This window comes from Pipistrellus kuhlii, unplaced genomic scaffold, assembly GCF_014108245.1.
Source record: "Pipistrellus kuhlii isolate mPipKuh1 unplaced genomic scaffold, mPipKuh1.p scaffold_m20_p_14, whole genome shotgun sequence".
Taxonomy (NCBI): domain Eukaryota; kingdom Metazoa; phylum Chordata; class Mammalia; order Chiroptera; family Vespertilionidae; genus Pipistrellus; species Pipistrellus kuhlii.
The window spans coordinates 36,037,913-36,058,940 of NW_023425449.1; the positions used below are offsets into that span (position 1 = coordinate 36,037,913).

A 21,028-nucleotide genomic window follows, 5' to 3' on the forward strand; every position below is an offset into this window, starting at 1 on the left:
TTGTTGGCTATATTGCTATTTCCCAGTACACTGGTTACTAACCCAAGCTACCCAAATACATTTATTACTCTTTCCTCTGTAATTAAAGGACCTAAATAACAGTAAGGTAACTGTAGGTAACTCTTCTAAATAGTGAACTGGTGTATTATTGTGATACTGGCGATCAATACAGATAAAGAAAAATATTGAGAACACAAAGTAATTCAGTTAAATGTGTTTATTATAAAAAATGAATAGCACTACTATAAAAAGGTCTAGGAATGTATATATGGAAAAATGTTTTGAAATCACTTTTAATTGCTTCTGTGGGCTCTCATTCTCTTACTACAAAAATGGAGTTTTCGATATCTCATTTTATAAATAATGAGAATCTACAATATTTTACAACTTCAGGAACAAATTTTGTGAACATTTATTACTTTTTGTGTGTGTTTATGACAACTTTTTGTTCATTTAATCATTTCTAAGCCTCCCAGAAATGATGACATGCATAGGAAGTTGTCATAAGCACAAAAACAGTAATAAAGGTGTATATACTCATATATTTTTATTAACCTTAGAATCTTATTAGTGTGAGCTTTTTAAAAGTGAATCTGTACAGACTTATTCATATGCCTTTCAGCATAACGATTATTGCTTGTCTCATTTTTAAAAAATATATGTTGTTGTTTTTTTTGTTTGTTTGTTTTTGTTTTTTACAGAGTGGAAGGGAGAGGGATAGAGAGCTAGAAACATTGATGAGAATAACATCAACCAGCTGCCTCTTGCACACCCCCTAATGGGGATGTTTCCGCAACCAATGTACATGCCCTTGACCGGAATTGAACCTGGGACCTTTCAGTCCGCAGACCAACCTCTATCCACTGAGCCAAACCGGTTTCAGCTGCTTGTCTCATTTTTGATTCTTATAAGTATATTTCCAGTAGGACATGATCTCACTCATCTAGGGGAAATGGTGAACAACATAGACTGACAAACAAGAACAGACCCAGAGATAAGGGGCCATGGGTCAGACTGTTGCAACTCAAAGGAAGGGTGGGGATAAAAGGGAGAGATCAACCAAAGGACTTATGTGCACACATATGAGCCTAACCAGTGGTCAAGGACAATAGGGGGGTGGGAGTATGAGTGGGGGGGGGGATCGGAATTGGGGGTTGAGGACAAATATGTGATACTTTAATCAATAAAGAAATTAATTTTTTTTAAAAGTGAATCTGGCCTGTGTGCTCCGGGGATGGCTGTGGGAAAGAGACAGGTGTGGTGAATTGGAATGAGCATTAAGCCTGGTGTCAGATGACTAATTATGTCACTATTCATTGTAGTGAGTCACTTCTCACCTATAAACTAAGATACTATTAAGTCAGAGAGAAAGTGTTTTAAAAGTAAGATATATAAATAAGTTACCATATAAATAAGAAATGGATATAACTTACAGTGCCTTTCTAAAAATGACAAACTTCTCAAAAAAATCATCATGTCAATACATGTGATCGTGTGCTTGACAACAATAAAAAATTTTTATTCTCATCCCAGGATATTTTTCCATTGAATGTTTTAGAGAGAGCAGAAGGAAGAGAGGTGGAGGAAGAGAGAGAAAAACATCCATGTGAGACAGAGACATCGAGAGACACATTCATTGGTTGCTTCCTTCAGGAGCCTGACTGGGGCCAGGAATTGAACTAGAAACTGAGGTTGTGCCCTTGACCAGGAATTGAACCTGTGACCCTTTGATCAGCAGGCTGACACAACAATCTAACCACTGAGCAACCAGTCAGGGCAACAATAAATGAGTTAACATTAATGCTACCATTTTTTTTTCTTTTTCTTTTTTTTTTTCTCTAGGGGCAACTGGATTGGAGAAGCACCATATAAAGTAGGGGTACCATGTTCAGCTTGTCCTCCAAGTTACGGGGGATCCTGTACTGACAACCTTTGTTTTCCGGGAGTAACGTCAAACTACCTATATTGGTTCAAATAAGCTTACCGGCTCCTCCAGGAAGTTGAATGCTTTCTGGGAATCACAGGTCTATATATATATTGAGTTTTGCACATATTATACATATTTTATAACAATCTTGTTTTCCTTTTATTAGTCCTTGTGTATAAATCAGTGTTTGTCTAATATGTTTGTTTAATCTTTCGAGGTCATCAGAACATCCACTTCTATTTTCTGATCTCTAGCCCTAAATTAAAATATTGTATAGGTAGTAGTGATATTATCGATGCATCCACTTCTAAAACGTGCTTTCTAAAAGAATTATGTTATGTTCCTGCGGAATAAAAAACCTAAGGTATGTGTGTGCATATATAGACATACACATGCATATGCATTTATATGTCTATATATACACAAACATAATAGATAATGTAACACATTGATGATAATAATAATAATATGATTCAGTAGTAAACTGAAGGGAAACTTAAAATATTCTATTCAAAATAGATGTGAGGTGGTGGGGCATGTACAGCACCCACCTTTGTAATACCCACAAAATTACAGTTTGCAAAATAACCCTCAGTGATATCTGGCTATACTAAATTAACTAAGCAATCCAAGCTTTCATTCTGGAGACATTTTTTCTTACTTGGGTTTACGAAAGGTTATGCTCCAATTATGTGAGGTTCAAATCCTACCTTTTACTTAATCGCTTCTGGTTATGTTCTCAAAATGCAAAGATAATGAGATTTGGTTCCTGCCTTCAGAAGCTCACAAAAACATTTCAGGAAATAAGACAGCCCCATGATTTGTCTGTGCAGCTATTATTTTTTAAAGAGTTGATGACCATGTAGCTTTGCAGACATGAACACAATAGCAATAAGCCACACTGTGCCGTAGGTAAGGCTCCTGGTTAGCGTGAACGTTTAGCCACGGTGCTTGGAGCCAGAAGAGGCAGAGACAAATTAGCAACTGCCCAGAAGATTGGAGTGGACAGTTGTGCCTTTGGAAGGCAGAAAGCTAGACCCTAAGAATGGAAGCAGCCCAGGAGAAGTAAGATTTTGGAGGCAGGTATGAAAGTCACAAATACTCCAGTTGCAGAGCTTCGTGAGGTCTGTCAGCAGGAGGTAAAGATGCCAGAAAGAAACACCTGGGTACCAAGGATGCCACCACTGCTTCACTGTGATGGTGGGACTTTGGGACTCATATGAGACACCTCGGTTGCGTACCACAGACAGCAATGACTTGTTAAACAGCCCTCTTCAGAACGACTTTCTGAGGACAAGTTACCAGATTTTATTTCTATGTGCACGAATAGACTTCAGTTGAGTTCTCAATTAGGCTTGGCTGTGGAGCTCAACATTACTATGAAAACTTATCTCATGGGATTTTGGAAAGGTAACATTTCCTCATTCAGGAAATCGGTTTAAGAGAAAACTCAATTATCTGAGTGTGTGTGTGTGTGTGTGTGTGTGTGTGTGTGTGAAAGAGAGAGACAGAGACAGAGACAGAGAGAGAGACAGAGAGAGAGACAGAGACAGAGAGAGACAGAGAGAAGTGCTTAGGTTGTATAATACTTCCATAGAACTTCTGAGTAAGTATGTGTGTGTGTGTGTGTGTGTGTGTGTGTGTGTGTGTGTGTGTGTGAGAGAGAGAGAGAGAGAGAGAGAGAGAGAGAGAGAGAGAGAGAGAGAGAGGTGCTTAGGTTGTATAATACTTCCATAGAACTTCTGAGTAAGAAAACATGGTTAGTTCCAGAATGTAAGTAACAGGAGGAAGCTACTTGTTTAAAATTCCCCGCACACTTGCAGTTTCTCAGGGTGGGTGCATTGAGAGGATAGATAGTTAATTAAATCCATTCAATGCAGGAGAAATACCCATCTGGAGTTTTGATGTTCATGATGACACATAATTGGCCTGATTCCTTTTACAAACTGGATTTGATGACCAAATGTTTTGATATCCTATTACTCTGCTTCTGTGGGCACTATATAGACTTTATTAAAAATAGGTATTTTGGAGATTTAAATGAAAAATAGAAATAATTATATGATTCAGGCCCCAATTAGAATTTTATCTAACATGCAATAGGCAGTTGGAGAGAAATCTCATTGGTAGGATGTTGGCTTGATTTCTGTAGAAAGTGTTTTCCATCCCTGATTTTGCAGCACAGAAGTAGAAAAGCACTATTCAACCAAAGATGACTGTGCTTAGTTCCAATTCTGTTACTGGTTTACTCGTGTGGCTTGGTTTCTTAGCTCTAAAAATGAACAATGATATTTACTTCACGTTTCACAGAGGTTCTTAGGAAGATAAAATTATCATAGTAATAGAACTTATGAAGATTAAAATTATCATTAATGTCAAACTTTTCTTTAAGATAAAAGTAAGGTTTTTTGTGAGCTTTTCCTTGGCAGAAACTCTAATTCTTTGTATTTATCTCAGCTTCTCATTCAGTGGCTGTAATGCAATAAATGTTTCTATGAATGGGTTTTCAGCATTAACTAAAAACTCTAGAACTGCAACAATTTAGAGGAATCCCACCTTTCCATTTTTATTAAAACAAAAATGTCTTTAGTACAAAGCTTTGAATGCATCAAAAATCCAGGTGAATTTTCAGACATATCTTCATAGTCTTCAGATTAAGACTAGGGTCTACACACTTATAATGTACTCAGCAGTCTGTTCCAAATCGTGGCTAAGTTTATTTATAATTTAGCAACTCAGCTGAAAATGTAACGGGTATATTTGTTAGTCTATCTCTACTTTTTAAAGTCAGTAATATAATGTGGCCATGTAAAATTCCCGGGCCAAAGCAAATGAAAGTTTGCTAGTAGCCTGTCATATTTTTACAGCATGCAACGAAGGTGCTAGGATAACTATTTCTCACTGTAATTCCCAGAGGCAGAAAGGATCTGGGGATAAGCTATTTCATAAGAGCAGCTTTAAACAGTCAGTATTGAAGTTTTCATTTAAAAGATACAGTAATTAGCAAACATATTCTACAGTGTGGATCCTCTCTATGGTTTTCGTTTCCACCTTGTTTTGTAGGAAAAAGGTAAAAAATAAGTCTGTTACATTATGTATTTTTTGGCTTTCATGTCATCAAAAGACTGGGAAAATGATAAATTTTGCTATTAAACTGATGGATTTTTTTATAGAATTGTATATGGGCTCGGTAGCAATAGTCTTAATGTTCCTGGTTTTGACAGATAAACTTGCTTTTACCATGTGGCAGAACCAGAGATTATTATCCCTGTTGCTTCTGTCCAGCATCATCACTTCTTTGGGCCATCAGAGTGTCCCTACCAATTCATTTGGCAGGGAGATCAGACTCACTTGAAACCATGGAAACAGCCATTTGAGAGCTCCAGGCAGTTTTGGCACAGAGTTGACCAAACACATGGGCAAGTTCAACCAATACAATTTACTCTGAACATTTGATTTGAGACCATATATATGTACAGACACACACACACACACACACACACACACACACCCATGTGAATCAATTTATAATCTCTCCATAAGCAAATCTCATACACATTTCAGCCAGTTTGTGTTTTGTGTTCATCCCCTGCTTATTATCGGAATGATAGCTGAGCAGGCCATTTGAATGTGTCCATGGAGGGAAAGTGATGCTTAGCCTGAGGTCTATGTCCTCCACCGTATATAACAGCATTCCCCGTCCTGCAGTCTCCTAGGATGAAAATCTCGACATGGATGGAAGCCTTTATCTACTAAATCTAGAATTAGATTTCTACCAGTCTAGCATTATCATTGCTTACGTATGATTTTTTAATATTGCCATTATATGTATGGGAAAGACATGTTTAAACACACACAAAATGACTTTTTAAAAGTATGTCCTGGTGTAACTTTGACTTATGAGAGGCCAATCACAAACTTAGGAGGTTTAACAATGAACTGGCTAATGGTGCTGAAAGTGCATTACAAACACCAAAATTGTTACAATTTTGAGGTTTCTTTGCAATGAAAGTTTTTATTAGGTGTGAACTATCACTTATTTTGGTGCTAAATATATGGTGCTAAATGAATTGTTAGTGTTAATAGCTTTGGTAAGGCTCTTTTTAGTCATTATTGAAAGTGTTATCCATTCAATTACGATGTGGAAATAATAATAAAATCCTGTTAAATTAATCTTAACCAGAAACAGGCTGGTGAACTCTATTTTTAATCTAACAGCCCAAAAATTATTTTAGTGTTACAGAATGTAAATTTATTTTTCTGAATTTACTTTTCTGAAGTTACTAACTTTCTTTTAAGACATTTCTTAGCTTGGCAATGTCCAAATTCAAATATTGCCTGAAGGTTAAACACCTACACCAACCATACTGCAGGCGCTGGCGCCCTCTGGCGGTTGTAAAACCAAATTCTTGATGGGTTACTTGGCCTGAAACAAAAGCCCTTTCTTCTGTCCAATAAAAGTTTAAGCTGCATAATTTCATAATTTTCAGATACTCTTTAAATCAGACAGTATTTGAAAATGCTTGACTCTTTCGACATACTTTTCTAAGAGGATAAGAGCAATGCTGTATGTTGGTATCCATTTTGCTAAATAATAATGTTTTTCATGGTTTTCATGAGGTGCTTATTACAGTGTTGTTGTTGTTTTATTCTTTTTAACTAGGCATTATTAAAATATTTTTATTTGGTTTACATTTTATTTGGTTTACATTTTAAATACAATTAGAATTAAAATTAGAAAAAAGATTATAAGGGTGCTCCACTTTCAGAAGCAATGATTTATTTTTACTTTGCGGAGCGCATAAGATAAAAAGGAGGTAGGTTAAAAAATTAATTCCACAAAGGGAAGGATTATCTCCTCACCTTGACTTGTTGGTCTATAACGTGATAATGTTCTTTAAGCTGAACTACTGGGCTACTAATACAGTTTTAATATTCCATTCAAACTCTTTTTTTAGCCTAACAGGTGTTTAAAAATCACATCACCTATAACTAAATGGGCCATATTCTTAGGTAAACTTTCCGGTGAGGTATGTAATTGACTGACGTGATCATCTGTTTGGAAAGAGATGTTTCTTCAACTATGTTCACGTAACCTAATGAAGTACCCTTTGAGGCTGTTTTCCGAATTAGTATTTTCAAACTTATCTTAAAGCAACAGAACCCTTTCCATGACCTCAATGACACACTAGTACGGAGCTCTGACATTCAATACACACAAAAATGAATCTGCTTACCCCCCACACCTTCCCCAGTGCCTTGGAAGTTTCTTCCGAGAACCCCAGGATCCCATCAAACATAGAATAAAAAAGAAAAAAATGATGTACATCATCCGGTGCCCCAGCCCATTGTCTCTGAAATAATCAGCTAATGAAAGTAACAAAGTTTGAGGCTCTGAATTACTTCAGTGGTTCTTTTAAATACCCACATCGCTGTGCGTGTGTTAGAAAGCCTCTTGTCTGGAGAATTAAATGCTGACTTTCACTGGTGCTTGCTATTGATTATCATCTTGTGTTACTTGACAAACAGAATTTTGGTACCGTAATATTTTAAGGATTAGAGATCATTGTGGTGCACTTATGAAAATAATGTGTTTTTAAGGTATCTGAATGTTTCAAATATGTACATAAGCCTACCATATGCTGTATCATTTTAGATTATTTTTATGAAAAGGGTTCATTTGGGTAAGTTTTATTCATTATCTAACACTGTGGCCATGCTTGGTGCAATGATGTGATATAATGTCATGAATGTGTACATACATAGAAGCTGTGTAAACCTCTGCCCTTATAAAGCTTATCATGAGTAGCTTTTGGAATTCAGCTATATTGTTTTTTCTTTCAATAAAAAATTATAATTAATTGTTTTGTTTTTAAATTTTTTTTGTTTTGTTTTCAATAGAGTCTTAAAGTAGATTCAGAACTAGAGGGCATGTTAATTTTGATAAGAGATAACCTATTTTTCTAAAATGTCACTGAAATACACATCTTCTTTCTTTTTTTTCACCTTTTCCTTCTCCCCATCCCTTCATTCTTCTTTCCTTCTTCCTTTCTTTTTCTACTTACACCCAAAGTAACTACCAAGAAGTTATGGCTGAGGAAATTGGGTGAGTTGAACATAGATATTTTCAAGCTTCCCACACCGAGGGCCTCGGGAGAAACCATTGTGGTCATGGGGGAGAAGCACCAGTTGACCAAGGCTGTGGTTCCCAGAATGGTTCTGCCTTGCAGAAGGGTCACTCCTTTCTGATGTGATGGTAGATCCCACCCAAACTAGAACTGTAAATTCCTCCTTGCCATATTTCACACAAGGTGAGAAAGCCTCACTAACACAAGACTTCTCAGAGAGTCATCCCCAGGAGGCCTGAGGCTCTCACTCAGCTTCTCTTCCTCATGTTAGTCCTCCCTTCTCACTTCACTTTCTTTTTAAAAAAATATATAATTTTATTGGTTTCAGAGGAAGGGAGAGGGAGAGAGACATAGAAACATCAATGATGAGAGAGAATAATTGATTAGCTGCCTCCTGCATGACCCCTACTTGGGATCAAGCCCGAAACCTAGGCATTGCCCTTGACCGGAATGGAACCTGGGACCCTTCAGTCTGCAGGCTGACCCCTCTATCCACTGAGCAAAATAGGCTAAGGCTCACTTCACTTTCTCCTCCCAAGTCTCCAGGTTCCCATCCACATATTTTGAAGGTTCCATCTATCTCCACAAGGAATGGAGACAGGGCCCCATTCAGAGAGAGAAAAAGAGAGAGAGGAAAAGAGAGAGAGAGAGAGAGTTTAGCAGATTCCAGCCTCAGACAAGGCCTGATGGATGCAAAACAGTCTTAACCTCCTAGACTTGCACACCTCTGGCAATGCAGGTGGGGGGCATAGTGGGTGCCTCGCCTCATTCCTTCTTTCCTCCTTCGCCCCCAGGGACAGGTCTGGGAGACAAGCACATGAGAAGCAAGCACACCCTGGCAAGGCAAACACGGGCTTTCCCAGGAACAGTGGACTATGCTCTTGGGAGCAAAGCCTGTTCCCTCTATGGGTGGCTCTGACCAGTTCCTTCTGAGACAGTCACCTGGACATTGCAGCGCCAGGGGCACAGACTCCTTCCTGAGTCCTGCTTACACTGTTGAGCCAACACTGGTCCTGTCCTAGCCAACCGGAGACCCGTCGCCAACCTGAATTGAATCTCTCAGGCCCAATCCTCACTGTTGATAAAAGAGAAGCAAGGACCTGGCATGTAGCCTTAATCTGTCACACTGAGAATTTACACTACATTACCCTTTGATTTAGCAATTCCTCGTTCACAAATGCATTCCAGAGGCACACTGGCAATTCATAAAATGGCATGCATACATTAACCTTTATAACATCATTTGTACTAGTAAAGAGCCAGGAAGAACTCAGAGGTCCACCAAAAGGAGGCGGACTGAATGCTATATCCACATAAGGTGAGTCTATGCAATTGAAAAAATAAGAGAAATCCCTCTGAACAGGTAGAGAGAGGTCTCCCAGGATGATATTAAGTGAGGAAGCATGGCACACAGGAGTATAACTAGAATGCTGCTCCCCTGAGAAAGGTTAGGGGGAATAATGCATATATTTGCACACATGCATTTGTAATACATACCTGTTTTTATTTGCCAAAAGAAAGGTGCAATCATAAACTTAAAATGATTAAAAGTGATTATTTCTAGGAGGCAGAAGGAAACAGGATGGAGGGGACAAAAATATTTCCAGTGACTTTGAAACAGTATTTTGAGTGCACACCCTTAATGGAATCTCTTATAAATCTGCCATTAGCATTATTAGTGAGGGGAGGAGGAGTGGAGTAATACAAGAAAGAAATAAGGCTATTTATTTAGACCAAATTTTTCAATGTAAGCCAAAAGAGGTACAATTTTTAGGAAGTCAAGTAACGATGAGTCATTAAAAATTAACATTTAGATGTAATTGTGAACTCAAGATACATTCTTTTTGAAAGTTGACATGTGTTAGCTTTGAATGGTGAAGGGCCCTCGGTGCAGTGGCATCCCAGGAGTGACCAGCGCATGTATTACTCAGGCTGTTGTCACCTCTCAGTTCTGGTTGGCACCCTGCAGGCTGCAACCATCCTAATCCAAGCCCCCATCGATTCTCACGTAGGTGAATGGTGTCCAAAAGGGAGTTTGTCCTCTCGGAAAGCACAGCAGATGAACCACTGAGAGAAGTGCTTAAAAATCCCAAAAAAAACAAAAACAAAAATGGCTCTCAGTGGATAGAGCATTAGCCTGTGTACTGAAGGGCCCCAAGTTCAATTCTGGTCAAGGGCATATATGGGTTGCAGGCACATCCCAAGTAGAGGGTGTGCAGGATACAGCTGATCAATGTTTCTCTCATCGATGTTTCTAACTATCTCTCTCCCTTCCTCTCTGTAAAAAAAAAATAATAATAAATAAAATAAATATAATATTATATTATATATATATATATATATATATATATATATATATATATATATATAAACCACACAACCCAAGAATGTTTACTTATGTTTTAATTTTATCGAGGAAATCAGAAAGACATTATCAAGATCTCCCACAGGCTAATGGACTGACATGACTGCCCTTTCTGGGTCTATGCATGGAAGGGCTATGTGTCACCTGTGGGCAGTGGGTGTCCCTCTGAGAGGTGCCCCATGTGGCTGTTAGCTTTCAGGGCTTTCCACATAGTGCATTTTAGAGACTCAGGGATGAGATTTAATTATTTTTGAAACCCAGCCTCTATTAAACACTGACAAACATTCTTAGAAAATTCCGGCAGAAGCAAGATTTAAAAGGGTTTAATAATGAAAGCACAAGGTAACACAAAAAACACAGTTGATCATTACCTTGTTTCTGATAGCAAGCATTTTTGTCAACCACGGTGTCAGGTAAAAACAATAATGATCTAATTGGGTTTGACCAACTGGTCAAAGAATTAAGAATGTTTAAGACTATTTGACGTGGTCAATATTTTATTATGCATTAATAATGAACATCTGCCTTGATATATTTGCCGGTGGAAGTTAAGCAGTTATGACTAGCAAACATTTTTAAGCCAACATAAATGTAAAATGTAGATTTAAGTCATGTCCTAAATAAAACTTTTCAAAATTATTAAGCGCACTTTGATATATGGCTCAGATGAAAAATTTAAGCACAAATAAATTTAAAATTAATCTAAAAGTGATCATAGGATATCAAAAGAATGTTTTGGTGAAAGCAAATGTTTTTACAACATTGACAAAATCATTTGAAGGTTTTCATTCATTTCTTCTGCGTATTTTATTTGTTATTTATATTTCACATTGCATACAATATACGAGTGCACAGTATACTGTCTATTATACATTATCACCTGGTAAAATTTATGTCACATATAGTGAGTGGGGGGGCAAGATACAAAACTGTTTATAAATAAGGGCACATGACCCAAATGTCTGGAGGTGACAGGTCTGAACACTGGCAGCTTCCAACACACCTCTGGGTTCCCCTCTGACAGTCCCGCCTCACCATGCGTGGGGACTGGTCTTTGTGAAATTCTTCTTGGATTCTGTGCACTCCTTGACTTCTACTATCTCTGGTTCCAGGGAAGATAACAGGTTAACTATGGTTGAGAAAGTGAATATATCGGACAACTCATTCCTAAACCAGTCTTCCTGAGATGCAACGCCCCTCTTCGAATATTTTCTTTGGTTACTTGCTCCCTCCAGCACAAACGCAAGCAATGTGTCCTCACATTGAATTCCCCCAGCTGATCTGAGACCTCATATTTCAGTTTTTTACTACTACTCTTTACACATCTTTTTTATAAGTGAACAAAGCTAATTAATATCGCTCATTCTCCAACTTAAACATTTTAACATATCTATCTAGACTCACATGATTTACATTTTCCAAATGCCTGTATTTTTTGTGTTGTGTATGTACTTGTTTGTGTCTGTGTAGTTGTGTGTTTGCGTATTTTTGTGTGTTTGTATATATGTATATGTGTGTGTGTCCTTCATAATACAAGTCCATATATATGTTTTTTTACAGAGAGGAAGAGAGAGGGATAGAGAGTCAGACACATCGACCAGCTGCCTCCTGCACACCCCCCACTGGGGATGTGCCCGCAACCAATGTACATGCCCCTGACCAGAATCGAACCTGGGACCCTTCAGTCCGCAGTCCGACGCTCTAGCCACTGAGCCAAACCGGTTTCGGCTACAAGTCCTTCTTGCATGGCATTGAGTTAAACTCCTTTGGGATTCTTTGGTTCCCCATTTACAAACTTGTTCTATTTCTTCTGAGCACCAATAGCACTTGAACTGTATCTCTGTTGTGGCATTTACCTCCTTGCCTTCCCTGCTGCGTATTCACAAAATCCTAAAGATGTTTTTGTTATACACATCTATGCTAGGTCATCCTTGTGTCTCAAGTATTAGCACGGACCAGCTGTGTCCTATTGAAATAATTGATACTTTTGTGGTCATTCTATCACGTTGTTTCTTCTGTAGTCATATATGCGCAGGTACACGAGTGACCAACAGAAGCCACTCTTGTAACTATCAGCAGTACTAGCATTCTGCTAAAATTGATAGGAACTTAGAAGAATTACATCATAGGAGTATTTGATATTTCCTTTGCATTACTTACATTAAATATAGAAGCAACAGTCCGTGCCCGTTAACAAAATCTAAGCAGAGGATTTGTGAATGATCTTAAGTTCCCCAGCCTTGGTCAAAGTAATGTAGATTCCTCTGGGGAACAGGCAAGTAGGTGGCGATTTTCTTGAAGATATTTGAGAAAGAGAAATTCTTGTGTACATGCATAAGAGAGAGTATAAAGTAGCCCCCACTCCAAGCTCCCTCAGGCCAGAAGCTAGTTTTCCACCTTTTGAAAAGGTATTATGTACCAGCATAAGGCATTTGCTCAGGGACCAGCCACAGTGCCGGCGTGGTTAGTGGAAATGTTTATTTGTTCTGGGAAGCAAAGCTAGTGGGAGAAAAAAATGCAACTTTTGAACAAAATATTAAAAAGAAACAGATCTGAGGAATCTGCTGAAATTGAAACTTCTAATGCAGGGAAGATAATAATGACTGAATGGAAAATAATCTTCATACCCTCGTATTTTGATTTCAAACATTAGAAATTCTTTTATGGTCTAGAATTGCTGCCACTGTGGCAGATAATGGTGCTTGATTGGCAGTTGTTTCTTGGAGCTATTTCTCTAAACCTCAGGCTCACTGATGGCAGCAACAGAATAAGCTGGAGAAATTAAAGATAACTTTTCTTTTTCTTTTTTAATTGAGTTCAGAGAGGAAGGGAGAGGGAGAGAGAGATAGACACATCAATGATGATTGAAATCACCCATTGGCTGTCTCCTGAACACCTCCCACTGGGGACTGAGCTGGCAACTGGGGCATGTGTCCTGACGAGGAATCAAACCCTGACTTCCTGGTTCATAGGTTGATGCTCAACCACTGAGCCATGCTGACCGAGTTCTAAAGATGACTACTTCAAATGAGAACCTGTCAGTGCATAGGTTTGTAATTCAGTTTGCTCTGCCGACAAACTGAAGTGATTTTAGTAAGGCTTGCTGGCCCCACCCTCCACTGCTGTCGCCACCCTCTGCAATAGGGTGGGGGAGGGGAGGGCGACCAGCCCTCTGCAGGGAGACTAGCAGGATGATGCAGCCCCCCCCACCACCACCACCACTGCTGCACCTGCTTTGGCTGGCCTGGGGCCTGCCAGCTGGGGGCAGCTCCTGTGTTGAGCATCTACCCCCTGGTGGTCAGTGTGTGTCATAGAGACCAGTCATTCCACAGGTTATTCAACCATTAAGGCAATTTGCATATTAGCCTTTTATTATATAGGAGGTTACCTTTCATATTTTTGACTTGTATTTAATGTTCCTCAACTCTCAGTCTACCCTTTGTTCCACCCAGGATATCCAGTTAATCTTTTGGAATAACAATGTACCATTTAGCCAAAAATAAAAAACCACCTACATGTTACTGCACTGTACTTAAATGACATATTGTTTTTATAGTCATATTGGAATCTGGTTAGTTCCACAGGATTATGGATTGAGAAACTATTCTTATTCACTCAAAAATGTATTCAAAATAACTAAAACCATGTGTGTCTTTTTGTTATACACCAAGTGTATATCCTATATAATAAATGGCTAATATGCAAATTGTCCCCTCAACCAGGAGTTCAACCAACAGGCAGGCTGGCCAACCACCCATTTCCCCTCCCCCTGGATAGGCTTGGTCAGACCCCAGACATGCTTGAATTCATGCACCAAGCCTCTAATATATATATACATACACACACACACACACACACACACACACACACAAAATGTATGGCCAGATTATTATGCATTCAGAGATCATAATAATCTGGCTACTCAGTGTATAGCTAAATACTAAAGATTTTTAACTATACATAAATGTCAATGTACTTTATTATCATGTTAAAATGTTATATATTGGAATATTTTTTCTCAACACTCTATCCATAAAAGCTCAAATTTATTAGAATATATACTCTTTTAAACTTGTGGGAGGAAATCTCTGACAAGACTATGAACATTGGCATTTCCACCAACAGTGCCTGAGTGTTCCCATTTCTGTACATCCTTGCTAACACTTGTTATTTGTTGATTTATTGATGACTAGAGTCCCAGTGCACGAAATTCATGCATGAGAGAGGGTGTCCCTCAGCCCAGCCTGCAACCTCTGCAATATTGGACCCCTCGGGAGATATCCCTGCAGGATCTGGCCTAAACCAACAGTCAGACATCCCTCTCACAATCTGGGACTGCTGGCTCCTAATAGCTCACCTGCCTGCCTGATTGCCCCTAACTACTCTGCCTGCCAGCCTGATCTCCCCTGCCTGCCTGATTGGTACCTAACTGCTCCCCTGCCGGCATGATCATCCCCAACTGCCCTCCCCTGCCAATCTGATTGCCCCCAACTGCCTTCCCCTATGGGACTGAGGAGCTTGGGGAACTCCAGATGGATGAGGAAGGGGTGAGGGGACTGGGCACTGCCATCTTGTGGCTGTGGATGCTGTCATCTTTCAGAGGCAATGGCAGTTAGCATATTCCCTCTTTATTGGCTGTGGGCACCGCCATCTTGTGAGGGTGTGGTGGTAAATTAGTATGTTCCCTCTTTATTAGATAGGATAGTCATTTTGACATGTGTGAGGTGATATCTCATTGAGGTTTTATTTTGGATTGAGCATCTTTCATATGTCTATTGGCCATCTGTATGTCCTCTTTTAAGATGTGTCTATTTAGGACTGTTGCCCATTTCCTAATTGGATTGTTTGTCTTCCTGTTGTTGAGTTTTATAAGTTTTTTATCAGATGTTTCAGTGAATATGATGTCCCATTCAGTGGGTTGTCTTTTCATTTTGTTGATGATTTCCATTGTTCGGCAAAAACATTTTAGTTTGATGTAGTTACATTTGTTTATTTTTTTTCCTTTTGTTTCCCTTGTCCAAAGAGACATATATGAGAAAATATTGCTTTGAGAAATGTCCAGATTTTACTGCCTACGTTTTCTTCTAGGATTTTTATGGTTTCAATCATAATGTTTAATTCTTTAATCTATTTTGAGTTTATCCTTGTGTATAATGAAAGAAGATAGTCTAGTTTCATTTTTGCATGTATCTGTCCAATATTCCCAATTCTACTTATTGAATAAACTATCTTTTACCCATTGTATTTTTTGCCTTCTTTGTCAAATATTAATTGACTATAAAGATGCAGGTTTATTTCTGGACTCCCTATTCTATTTCATAAATATGAATGTTTTGGGCACAAATGATAATATGTGTATATTGTGTTGCCTCTTGCTTTTGATCATTCAGTATATTTTAGAAATTAGCCCAAATAAATAATCACAGGCCACTGCTTTTAATGATTATAAAATGTACACATTTATATGGATATATATTAATCTATTTATGGACATTTCAGTTGTTTTCACATTTTGTGACTATAAAATGCAAAAAATGAATGCTGAAATGCACACTGTTATTATACCAATAATTTTTCAGTTTTTGCACATTTGATTAAAGAAAAGTGATATCCCATTACATTAATTTTTACTTTTCATCTTTTGGCTAGTTTTAACTAAATTTAAAATTATTTTAAATTATTACTTGTTTTGTTATTTTCTGGTTGGTATTCTATTTCCAAATTTGATTAACTTCCATATATATATTTACATATATTTTTTCCCCCAGGGAGAGAGAGGGAGAGAGAGAGAGAGAGATAGAACATCAATGATGAGAGGAAATCATGGGTCTCTGCCTCCTGTATGCCCCCTATTGGGAATTGAGCTCAAAACTCAGGCATGTGCTCTGACCAGAAATGGAACTATGACCTCCTGGTTCAGCCTTCAACCACTGAGCCACACTAACAGGGCAACTTCTTTGGAGTATCTATTTTTAAAAAAATTTTTGTAGTTTTTATTTTTTTGGTAAACTTTTTGACATGTTTTCATGTAAAACTTGCTAAACTCTTTGAAATAAAATTAATCTTGCTACATTTTAATAGCTTTTAGTTCAAATATTGTACTAGAATTATAAAAAAATGCAAAAGATTTCCTTTTTTGCAATGCTCTGAAATAGTGTAAATAATAGTAGAGTTACCTCTTTTTAAAGTTCTGGTAGAAAGAATCTGTTTACCATTTGGACCTGCTAGCTGTGTGTGAAAGGTAGATCTTTATGTACTTTTCATGCAATTATTGGTATTTTCCATTTTCTAGCTGTTGTAGTTTAGTAAAAAGAAATTACTTAAATTATACTTTAAAATATAAGTGCAGAAACTTGAGCAAGGCAGTGTCTCATACTTTTAATTCCCAAATATATGTGACTACTCATTCAACAGGTGTATATTTTGTATTTGTGTCTATATTTGTTCTACTCTTAAAATTATATATTTTTGCTTCTTAAATTCATTAATTCTATTTTATGTCCATTTTTTTCCTTCTGTGTTTTTGGTTCATTTTGTTACTCTTTTTCTTAGTCTTTTAGTTGAATTTTTACTTATTTTATGTGCTGAGTAACTATTAATTTTTTCTGATATTTCTGTATTTGATAGTTTTTTATAGAGAGTTTTTATATAGAGTGTTTTCATTGATGTGCAATTCTATATATTTTGCATTTAATTTCTTTACACTTTGCTTTCCTTTTAGTTTGCAGGGGGGAGAGTTGTGTACTATCTGTTATATCTCATTTTGTTTTTAATCCCTATTTCTGGTTTGTTTTTTATGGCTAGAAGACCACATACCTTTCTACACTAAAAAATGGAAAATTGTCATTTCAATCAATTTTTAACTCTGTTTCGTGTATTTATGGAATCAACTTTGAATTCTCCCACAAGCCCTTTTCTCTTTCCTTTTACCATGGGTGATAGGAGGAGTATGATGTGTCCAGAAACAATTATGAAAGGAGTATCTGATATGTATGTCATCATTTGTTTTTGCTGACCTTCAATAAGGTAAACATTAATCATTAATTGAAAGTATTAGGTTTACTTGAAAGAGTAATAGATGGCTAAATAGCTATGATAGATAAAGAATATATACTACAAATTGAAATAGAAACATGGTAATTTAATTGATTAGTAAATAAAAATAAGTATGGATCTGCAAGTCTCAAATATAATAATTAACAATTAATGTTTTTGCATTTAAAAATATAACATAGTTTTTTTAAATAATCATACAAGTTATCCATAGACAACTTCATAGCTAGAATAAATGAGAGCTCAGATCCTTAAGAAATAAGTTGTGTTCAACCAGAGAAAAATAAAGAACAATTCTAACAGTGTAGGGGGGAAAGGTGTTTTGTTTTTTATCGTATATATATTGATGGTTAGGGAGAAGCCTAGAGTCCAGTCCCTGAGAGCCAGAGTTGCTAAGTCTGTGGGAAATGTTTGGAGTGTAGGGTTACCAGTGTCAGCCAATGCTAGTAAGTTGTAGGGAAAACATTGGGGAATCCTAAAACCCTTTGAGCAAGGTGTAGAAACAGCTTTCAGGGCCAGAAGGAAGAAGTGACCACTGACTGGGGGAGAGCAAGGATGCCTAGCATGTGGCTCGAAGAAGTGGGGGCTGTGGCAAGACTACGGACACTGGCAACTGATGCCCTAGGGATAGAGGCCACTGAGCAAAAGGGGTTACAAGGTGAAGCCAGCAAGGACACGCGAGGACCAGAGAATGGACACACTTTCCTTGATGCCAGGACAATTTACAACCCACCCCGCCTCCCTCTCTGCTTCTTCCCTAGGTTTCCTAAACCAAGCATACAGTTCACTCCTTTGCCTGGTAATAGGGAAGTAGAGAAAGTAGGGGAAATCCTTGGAGAATCCAAATAGTTATTAAGATCTAACTGGTGAATGAGACCTAAGTGGTTCCCAGTTATGTTAGAATAGCAAGGTTACATTTTCTAGTACAACTGGAGTTGAAGTCGTAAGAACAAAGGTGCTGTCAGTTATGGAGAAACTAAGAAAATAATTTTTTTAGCACATCCAACTTTCTGACTGTGTCAAATCTATGACCACATCAACCTTTTATGTGTGTGACCTGGAAAACCACGTATTCTGTTGTTCTTTAAGGTATCTGCCTCAGCAGAACAACTTGTCCCCATTTCATCGCCTCTATTATATGGTTCATCTCCCTCTCAGTTACCCTTGTTAGAAAGGCTTGGAATTACCATAGAATAGTCCTTCATTCTCTGCATCCAATTCTTTTTTTTTTTTTTTTTAAGATTTAGTTATAGACAAAGAATCCCCCTACCATTTATTGAATTACTATGTGACAGGTATTCTGTTTCACATTAGATACACATTATTTCATTTAATCTTTAGAATCTTGGAAGTCAAGATTTTAAAAGTGAGCAACTTAACTAATAAGGTCTCTCTGTTATTATTATTATTGCATTCTTAATGATTTAGTCATTGGATCACAAAGACTAATACTGTACCACACAATTCTTCTAGCCAGGACCAAATAGAAATAGAGAGTGGGGCCAGCCAAGACCTTGAGTGTATGGCATTCAAAGTCCATAAATCTCCTAAAATAAGCACAAATTATATAATTTCAGCTATTTGAAGGTCTGAGGAACTTAGCAAAAATTCTTAGAGGAAAAATGGAGTATTCGAAGAGAGAAATAATGAGTGTTCTAATATAGTCCTATAAAATGAGAAGGTAATTGGGGTCAATTCAGGATCTTTGAAAAACTGTGCCCCTTCCTGTACTCCACCACCTTGCCTCTCCATCCTCTCACACCAATAACATGGGGATAAGGAGGAGCTGGCTAACGACACCCAGATGCTAAATGCAAACACAGATGGAAAGCTTTAACATTGCTTATGGGTAGAATCAATATTATATAACTTCTAACAGAGCATCACTTCTCAAAGTATTCTCCATTGAGGGGGGGAAAAAATGTCCCACAATTAAATGATTCTGGGAAATGCTCAGCAGCTTGGGTGTAAACTTTGTACACAGCAACCCTGAGAAACTCTTCAATTAACTCAGTTTCCCCCAAACGTATTTCACCATGGAATCCTTCTTTGTATGTAAACAATTTTATTTATTTTTAGTTTTGTTTTTTTTTGCATTCTGATCATTTGAGAAACACTGGCTAAAAAATTATGCTTTAAGCAAGTCAAACAGGACTGCAAGGAAGGGACCAGGGAGGAAGAGAAACCATGTGACACAGTGAAAGCAAAGTTGCCTGCAAGTTGGGTAAAGAGTAATTTGAAACTTAGGAAGAAAACTAGGGACCAGAAATGGCAATATCTTTCATCTCCAAGGTTGCTGAGGAACCTAATGGAGAAAGACATCCAACCCCGAAAACAAAGTGTACAATCAATGTGTTCATATCCTATGAGTAACCCCATAAAGTAGCTTCTAAGATAGTCTGAGATTCACAACAGCTCCTGAAGCCATTTCCACTTGGTTGGTCTCTACCCATGAATTTTAATCATGTCAACCAGTGATTGAAAATGCTTGTCTAGTGTCAGCCAGGAAGACTGAGGTGACCTTTAATTATCTTAGCATAACTCCTCTGTGCTCTGGAAGCCATTAAAAGATAATTCTCTTTATTCCCATTTGTTTCCATCCTCGTTTCACTAGTAAAATCTTTTGAAAACTGCCAGCCTATCTGGCAATAAGAAAGATATATATATATGTTTTCTAATAAACTGCATCTACGAATACTCAAGTGTGTGGTGATGTGAGCAGTGGACTTGGCAATTCGATTCCCCCCAAAATTGGTAGAGCCGTGCAATATTCTTATGGTAAGCCATGTGGGCCTGAATTGTTAGGGAGAGTTTATGCCTTCCTCCCACAGAAGCTGGCTCCCAGTTGGTGGGCCAAGTCCACACGCCAGGTAATAGTATAACAGCCATAAAATATTATTTCACACACACTGTCCAACAAAAGGTCTCTTACTGCATTCCTACATGTTATATTCTAAAGACACAATTTCTCCACATGGAATGTGTATTTTTAGTGCTAATCACACCTTTATGTACCACATGTATTTAAATAAGACTAAAATAGAGGAACATATTTATTTCTCTGTCAATAGACGTCACAGAGTTGTTGTGTGTTTTTTTTTTAAAAAAGTTCATACTTTTTTGGGGAGAATTAGGGGGGGGGGGACCAAAAAATGGAACTCCTTTTCAAGTATAATAAGACTCTTGGAAAATTTATCCAATATAAGAAGAAAGTGAAGAAAAAAAAATAACCCACACAACCTCCAATTTAAAACATACTAGTTTGATTTCCAATATAGAATTTGTGTTCATATCTATATTTAGCAACATTACGGTTGTTTTTTTCCATTTGCTGTCCTCATAATTTCGTAGTTAACCTTCTTGTTTTCTAAAAAGAAGTTCTGCCAAAACATGCTGAGCGAGTTGTTTGTTTCTAAACCCCAAGAAATCAAAAGTAGCAAGTGAACTTTATTATTATGACATTTTAATTATGAGTGCACTTATGTATTTTTTTCTTTTGATCTTTGAATCACTTTATGATCCTGGGGTTTAAATTTGTGAGCTTGGGAGATCATA

General features: G+C 37.6%; 1 protein-coding gene across 1 annotated transcript in view; it reads left to right on the forward strand.

Annotated features, from left to right (window-relative positions):
- PI15 (peptidase inhibitor 15) overlaps window positions 1-2,814 on the forward strand; it is a 31,724-nt gene extending 28,910 nt beyond the window's left edge. Inside the window, exon 6 of the mRNA XM_036437167.2 lies at window positions 1,843-2,814. Coding sequence (XP_036293060.1) covers window positions 1,843-1,978 — 136 coding nt within the window. The 3' untranslated portion in view covers window positions 1,979-2,814. The remainder of the gene's footprint in view (window positions 1-1,842) is intronic.
- Window positions 2,815-21,028: the final 18,214 nt, after the last annotated feature.